Here is an 8548-nt window from a genome sequence, read left to right as displayed (position 1 = left end):
ATGCGAGAGCAATTCAGAAAATTAAGTGTAATGTACCATACTGAACCCATTTTTACCCTTTTTACGGACGCGTGTCCCGCACTAATCGTAAATCAAAATCAGTCGCAAACTCGAAGCCAAACAATACGTCAATGAGTCAACGTATCCAACTTTAGCTGAACAAAAACTAAAAAGTAGTAAAACTAAAACCCGCTGATGAGTGACAAACAGATAAGAAAGCACAAGGAGACCACCGAAATAGCTTTTTAAGAAACGCATTAACTTTTTGTCCTCACTATCTTCCAGTTATCCTTTTCTTGCTGCTCTTACGTATTTTCGTTCAACGGAAACCAAGATGTTTTTAAAAAGAATTGAAGCAGTCGCTAACTGCGATATGATATCTGATTACATTTTTATCTGGCGCACACTTGTTTGTACTTTATTGAAACTTAAACTCACGCTCTGAACCGGAAACAGCCGAGCGGAACAAGCGCATCGGAAACTTGAAAACAAATAACGAAACTTAACGCCACTTAGCCAACATCGATATGTAATAAAAAACAACAAGCGCACTTCAAGTGTTATTCGCGCGTTATTATTAGCTGCAGTGCATATAAACAAGGTTACAGCAAAACATCGCCCTCAGGCGTATCGATGCGTCGACGGGCTATGCTTTTAAAAAGCTAACCCGTCCTGCAAGAAAGGGACGGACGGCGAGCACGTGGGAAGTGGATTCCGAACGCACGCACCCCCTCCCGTACTTCCCCCCTCCTCGGGCCGCGCGCGCGCTCCAGTCGCGCGCCGACCGCCGCCACGGCAACACGTCCTACCACCCCTGTGAACACACCAGCGCCGCCCTGACGTTGTGCAGTGACCGAAGTGGGAACGAACGTTGTGATTTGTTTTGTGTGACATAGAGTGCAACTTGTGAACGCGACAGAAAATTGTGTTTCAGTGATGAGGTTGTTCGCTACGTTATGAATGGTCTGGATCGGTGCTTCTTCGATCAACGTAAGTGTTGTTTTGGTGGCCGTAAGGGCTGAATTGTGCGGAAATGGTAAATTGCCTCGTTCGCATTGCGGTTAGTGGAGGCTTTATTCGCGTGTAATGGTACGCGGTTGCGGTGTTTCAATATTTTCAGCGGTTTGTGGGGTAGCACGACTCGCGTTAATTATTTTCGGGTTTATATTTCCCGTTTCCAATTAGACATTCTTGGCGGCGCGAGGAAATTGTGCTTCATTCATAAATTGCTCCGATATTGGAGTTTATTAATGTTGGCAAGAAAATTCATTCTTAATCACATTCCGAGCGGAAAATATTTCAAATACAGTTCTTAAATTAACGTCTCATATAAAATCCTTGCGGACATCATCATCAATAATAAAGTCAGCGCAAATACATCAGTATTCCTTGCAAGTCCTCTACCAAGGGCATAAAGACGAAAAATATCCGTGCAAGACTTATTCTAACTGAACGAATAAAATAATATTGGAGCTAAGTTTATTATCGTTTGCGAGCCCTGGCGAGTACTTCGAATAAATTCGAGTCTTGTGAGGAATAAGGTACCGACGAGAATGTTAGGAGTCTGGTAAAAGAAAACGTTGCGTCATGTTGGAGGAAAACAAACAGAACCTCTGATCAAAACAAACGTTGCGTGAAAAACGATGTTGAAAAAGAATATTTACGATATCTCAATCACTAAGACATGAACGATTTCTAATAACTGACACAGGTTAATTCAGAAACAGAACAAATCAGAAACGCAAACGAATGAACAAAGTGTTACGAGTGTTAATGTCAAAAACAATCATTTCATAACAGAACCGATCCACAATAACGGCTGGAGTCACTGAACTTGTGGAGAATTCATAAATGCACCAGAAAACGTCTTATTGGACGTAGACGAACTGTGAAGACGGGCTCTTACTATTAAATCTAATATTTGAATCTGTGACAATACATTTTAAATCTAGGGTATCTTTTTAAGGAAATACAAACTAATGGATATCGTGACTGAGTGTTTTGTTGATATAGCGAAATTGTCAGTAACTCCTGGATAATAGTTACCACAAGGAAATAAAACCAAAATTATTTTGATGATAAAAATATTACTGTAAGTGCATAATTCTTGGAATGCATTAAACATCAAGATAACACTAATGAGCGGGCAGCAAACATCTTTATTTTGTTAAGATAACTACCAGTTAACAAGAAGGAATGGTGCGGTTAAATAAATTGATGATGATTTGTTCAATTAGGACTGGAAAGGGCCACTGTACTTGGGAATGGTGGACCAAATGATTTCAATCAGGATTTTGAGTTTTGTGATTCTTTTGATGTACCTACCGACTGTATGTTTAAGGCATCGACAGTATTAGAAAATTACATAACTTTAAAACGTCATTAAGGAAATGAAACAGTTGATCTAGGCTAGGAAAAAAAAGTAAATTAGGTAGGTAAATAAAATTACTGAAATAATGATCTCTTGAAATTGTGAAATGTAATAACGGACGCTTGCTAATTAAAAATGAAGTTAATAGTGATAATAAGTCATTGGTGAAAATTACAAAATAACGAAATCAAAATAATTTACTCAAAAAATACATTATATAGATGCATAATTCTTCGAAAATTACATCATGATAAACTTGTGACTAATGAATTCACATTAAGACGTGTGTTAAATTAACAAACTCAGGATATGAATGAAACTTGCTAACCGCAGACAGCAAATATACTGTGTGAACCAAAGGTGATGGAATTATTCAAGTACTTCGGTATAAAATAAACAGTGAATCACATTTACGATTCCACAACGTAGCTCGATAATACTGACCAAATCGTTTTTTCCTCAACAAACATAATGCATGTTTAATGCCCCGTCCCAACCACTACAGAATAAAACTCCAAACTCATAAAACAAATATTAACACTTTTTTATTTGCCCCATAAATCAAAACTACAAGGCAAAGTGGTTGTCACATAGAGCCCGGAGAAGTGGTCCAAAAGGTTCTTTTTTTGGTAAAAAATTTGGGGCATTTGGTCCATTGAAATCGATAGCCAATACAAATCACACGTTGTCCCGGCACCTTCGTGTTAAACAAACATATATCACCAAATAGAGCTGGCAAATAATAAAAAAGAAATATTTAAATAGTCCGGACCACCCGTGTGAGCCGGCCGCCACACTCCACATCACGCACGGCCCTATTATACTATCAAAAGATGAACCTTTATATTCAGTTTTTACGTAATTTACATCTTCCATTCTCAAGTTGTTTTCGTTTTAACTCTGTCGGGTTTTGTTCGAAATTGTCTCGACGGAAAGTGCAGCGTCATACAGCCTTTGTTGTGGTTCCATCTTGTTTGTAATGGTCTCATCTTTATCGATTGTCCTATCGACTACTGGTTGAATCGAAACGTGTTTTTTGATAACAAAATTAAGTGTCCTTTTTATGTAGGCTTATCTTTTATTGAATTAGCTTTTTTATTGTTGTTCCTATGTTTAAGTTGATTAACATTCATATGCATTGTCTATTCGAAAATGTAAAGCAAACATCGGGGTGGCATGTTTAACTTTCTGTGTGACTGCGACAGACCCGCACGGAATCTTAACTGTTTCCCCTTAAGTTTCCGGTTAATTTAACGCGGACACGACACATGCATCCAAAAGGCACTCGAAACTAAACTCCCACGTGTGAGGAACAAACAAAAACCTTCCCAGAAACCGATGTCATAGACAACAAAAACATTCTGCCCTAATCGTCTACACCATTATGTTATGACAATATTCGACAGACATTTCTTCCCGATAATAATTACACTGAGCTGATATTACCTCAAATTACTCCATAATTAAGCTCCGATACGGATGGCGGAATCGAAAAAACTCAAGATACCTACTTTTATGGCTAATAAAAGTGTTATGGTTAGGTAAACGATCAAACTTAAAAAGCGTAAAAAGCGAAATACTTTCGCTCATTGTTTGATGTTTTAGCTGTGGTCGTAAACCCACAACAAATTGGTTTTAAAGGACCCCGGGTTTGGGTTATGGCTTTTTTGTTGAGTTTATTGCAATACTCTTACGCGATTGTTGGGTATAAATTTTGCCAAGTGCTAGTTTTGGCTGCAGCGGCCCGCGCCGACTGATGTCCATATATTCCGAGAGTATTGCCAACAGGGTTTTGCAATTGTGCAAGCGAATTGTGGAGCTTTCACGTCGATTTTAATATTGTCTACACTTTTAAAATATTCGCGAAGTATCCGCTCCAGTTTTATATGATATTACTTCGTTCTTCTGACGTAATATAGATGTTTTAAATTGAGCATTTTAAAAATAGCAATGCCAAGTCTAGCGATATCCGAAAGTTTTAAATTAAGATAGATATTTTTGTCGATTGCATTCGAGATATATCGCTGTGTAGCTCACATCTCACATGACCTATTTAAAGTAACGAAGCAGATAATAGTGGAGTTCTGTTTATAAACTTTGTGGACTTTGTTAAGCATCTTTAAATAACTTGTGTAGTAAACTGTTGCTGGAAATATTAAATCAGAATCATTTATTCAACGTAATTATCATGGATAAACTTGTTGAAGGTCAATGTAAATAATGCAAATATCATTGATAGAATATATTGTTACTATCATTGGTAGATTGAATTATCATTGGTTTCTTTTTATAAAAAAGTGCTTGATTCTATTGAAACAACAACGATAAAAACGCACTTATAACTATATCAACATTAGGTAGATGTAGATAGATAGATGTTGCCTTTATTATGAAGTAAATCTAACTATAAACAATATATATAACAAAACATAAAAAAACTTGATATTCAGCTTAAACTTAATATTTAAAAATGTGTTTAAATAGGTTTAAAGATGTTATTTATCTTCTTCGTGCATTTGTCTTTTGACAAATACCTCCTCGAGCTATAAAATAAAGCAAAATTTAACAATAAGTATTGTTTATATTAACATTACCACTGATTATACTGGAAGGGTAAAGCCTGCCATCGACTCGAATAGAAGAAAATAACATTATATAGTTAAATTATGCGGATTTTGACGAAGCTTGTGCGGATTTTATTATGTATGATTTCAATATGCTTTACCTTTTTTTTGAATATGAATGTTGGTACTGACGAAGCCTGCGGTGGATTTTGGATTCTGTTCTAATCTAGCCTACAAGATCCCACTGCTGGGCAAAGGCTTCCCCTTCCTCTTTCCATTTTTCGCGGTCCTGTGCGTATTCTGGCCAGTCCCCTTTACATTACATTTTACATTATTTAGTTACATTCTGTTAGGTAGCAAATATCAATTAGGTAAATAATATACAAATAAATTATGGATCTTCAATCTAGTTAAATATACCATATTAATATACACATTGGTGCTACTTCCTGTAAATACCATCTAATTTTATTTTAAGTTATATCTGTCATTTTCTTATCCGCCGAAAAGGAAAGGGACGAGTAATCGACAAGCATAAAATTTATGGAACACACGTCAATTTTAAGCACAAATCTAAACCAACCGTCTAAAAATTTTACCATGTCTATAACCCGACACAGTTAAGTAGACAGCACGTCAAACGGATTGCATACCAGCGACGTACCGTTTGATTCGCCCGGGTTATTCATTCATTTACTCATTCTTCCTAAAATTAAGAGCTGTGAATCATCCGTCCCTTTCCTTTTCGACGGATATGAAAATGACGGATATAACTTAAAATAAAATTAGGCGGTGTCTGCAGGAATCGGGGCCACTATATACCCAGTGGTATACAAACATCTTCAAACAAGACAAGTGTACCCAGTCGGAAACGAACGCCGAACCTTTAGCAATACAAACAGGCATTTTCAGTCGAACTAATCGGACATAATTTGATAATCAAATGAAGTTAACCGTATAATAACCGTTTCATTTACCTAATTTAATTAATCATATGGATATTATGAAATGGAATTTCCATATCTACTTGCATAATTATACAAATCCATGAGCGTTATATTTATTGAGACTTGTCAGTTAACTGCATAATATCACTAAATATTTTAAGAGGCACCTGATTATTTGTTATCATGTGGTACAATGTATGAAGAATATACATAGACACGTATTTGTAATATATGTATGTTAAGAATAACCCCATTAATTATGTATGTAACATCCTTGAACCCGACCACACATCACTCAATGTGATAATCCAAAAGATATGTAGATTGAGCATTCAAACGAAACTAACTGCTTTCATCATAAACGATGGCTGTTGGTTAGATGCTGACAAAATTTAATGTAATACTTCCTATTCACTGTATTATTAGGGCCTATGGCGGCTCAATAGTAACCCTGACACAAGGGTTGATGGTAATCCACCTCACAACCCACACGATAGAAGAAGACTGTATACACTATTAAACTATTACACTATTAAATAAATAAATAAATAAAAATAAATTATAAACTTGAGATATTAAATTGTTAGAAGGGGCCACGTTTTTCTTACAAATGTACGTAATGCTTTATACACCTTTTTAAAAATCAAAAAACTTCCGAATTCGTTCTAGAGAACAATAGTTTAATTAAATTTTAAAATTGAATTTGGAACAATAACATTTAAAAATCTCGAGTGAATAATATTTCATTAATATATATATATTTTTGTTTCTTTTTTATATTTTAGAAGTATGTCAGGATCGTCTTCTGCCTACCACGGTGGGAAATAGACGTTAATTTATGTATGTATGTACCTAATATATTTAATAATATTTCTTTTCACGGCTAACTAGCCCCAAACAAGAGTTACTATTTAGTTATTTATTTAAATTGTAAATTGCTTTATCTTCCGTATATTACGTATACTTAAACTCTGTTAAAACCTGATATTAGTACAGCGTGCACGAAATTACATACAAAAAAAGTAAATCAATAACCAAAAATCGTGCTACATTTCCCCTCTAAAGTAGTTTAAAAAAGTGGAATTAAAAAGAAGCAATTACCAACTCCATTGGGAACCAACACATGTTGGTATTCAAATATTTATTTAGTAGAAGCCATATCCTGTAAAATATTATTGGGAATGCATTTGTAGGCATTAAGCCAGTAATCGTATTTCATTTGGAGATATAAAATATTAAAATCTGTGTTATAGAAACGTGTACCTCTAATTATTAAATAACTTGTAATGTATACCTACATTGATTTGACCCTTGCACGGACAGAGACCATGGGTCATTGATGGTTCATAATAGTAGTACGAGAGTATGACAACTTGGAATCGGAACGTCATTAGACGTTCTGTCCTTGAAAGTGTTAAAAGATGTGTTGCTGTTGCGGTTGCTTGTCATTTCTTCTCCTTAACCACCCTGCGAAATGACGCAGATTCAATCATTTTAAATTGACCTTCAACAAGTTTATTACATAAAACATAATCAGCCTATATACGTCCCACTGCTGGGCACACGCCTCCCCTTAATCAACCGGAGGAGTGTGCAGCATACTCCACCACGCTGCTCTACTGCGGGTTGGTGGAGATGTTTTACGGCTAATAGCCGGGACCAACGGACTTAACGTGCTCTCCAAAGCACAGAATAATCTTGCTTTTTCGGACAATCAGGTGATTTAAGCCAGCAAAGTTCTTACCAAACAATGGACAGTCTCACACAGTGATTTCGACAGTGTCCCGATTGGGAATCGAACTCGGACCTCCATATCGTGAGCTTAACCTAAACTGTCTGGGTTATGATTGAGCCGCCAAAGGCCCCTGACATGGCTCATGTAACGATACTCACATCAGTAAACAGTAACCGGGACCAACGACTTAACGAGCTTCCGAAGCACGGATCATCATACTTTCGGACAATCAGGTGATCAGCCTGAAATGACCTAACCAAACTAGGGGTCACAAAGTGATTTTTGTGATATGTCCCCACCGGGATAGAAACCTGGGGCGTCCGGGTCGTCGACGTTATTTTTAATCTTAATACAAGTATTATGAAAGCAAACGAATGACAAAAAACGCTCCCCTAAACCCACCCTGTAGACACAAAAATATGATAAACACATTCACAGCGAATTCTTAAACGCATCTGTTTCAATGAATACATGAATTGTATATAAGGAACGGTATTTTTCAATTTTCCGGTACAATAGCGAGAATCGGTAATACCGTTTGATTACCATATTCATCGGATTATCTTTTTAGAGCTATTGATTGATGAGAACCATTATTAGTAAGCTTCTTAAAATAATGCTTCAAGTTTTTAAGAATAAGTTGAAATATCTATAGGCCGACGAGTGTGTTCTTTTATACTCAAATAGTGACCTTAAAACCTGAGGTAATTATGTAAAGTGAACGAATATGATCACAGAGCATCACGCTTGTAACCCCGAAAGGGTAGACAGAGGTGAATAACAGCTGTTTTTTTCTTAATTACTTCAATATAATTAAACTTTATACTGTAAAAACGGCACATATTTGAGACAAGTATTATACTTGATCGAAACCGGACCTAAAATAAAGCAATAACTGGCAAATGCCTTATTTCCTCACACACAAATCACC

At 36.2% G+C, this 8548-nt stretch overlaps 1 protein-coding gene across 2 annotated transcripts in view; it reads left to right on the top strand.

The window, feature by feature from the left end:
- Positions 1-791: 791 nt before the first annotated feature.
- Positions 792-8548, top strand: part of LOC126382334 (teneurin-m) — a 373029-nt gene continuing 365272 nt past the window's right edge. For both annotated transcript variants that reach the window (XM_050032131.1, XM_050032130.1), the window contains exon 1: positions 792-990. In XM_050032131.1, coding sequence (XP_049888088.1) covers positions 957-990 — 34 coding nt within the window. In that variant the 5' untranslated portion in view covers positions 792-956. The remainder of the gene's footprint in view (positions 991-8548) is intronic.

This window comes from Pectinophora gossypiella, chromosome 4 (genome assembly GCF_024362695.1).
Source record: "Pectinophora gossypiella chromosome 4, ilPecGoss1.1, whole genome shotgun sequence".
Lineage (NCBI taxonomy): Eukaryota > Metazoa > Arthropoda > Insecta > Lepidoptera > Gelechiidae > Pectinophora > Pectinophora gossypiella.
The sequence above is the reverse complement of the archived record's forward strand: the minus strand, read 5'-3'. Positions and strand labels throughout refer to the sequence as shown.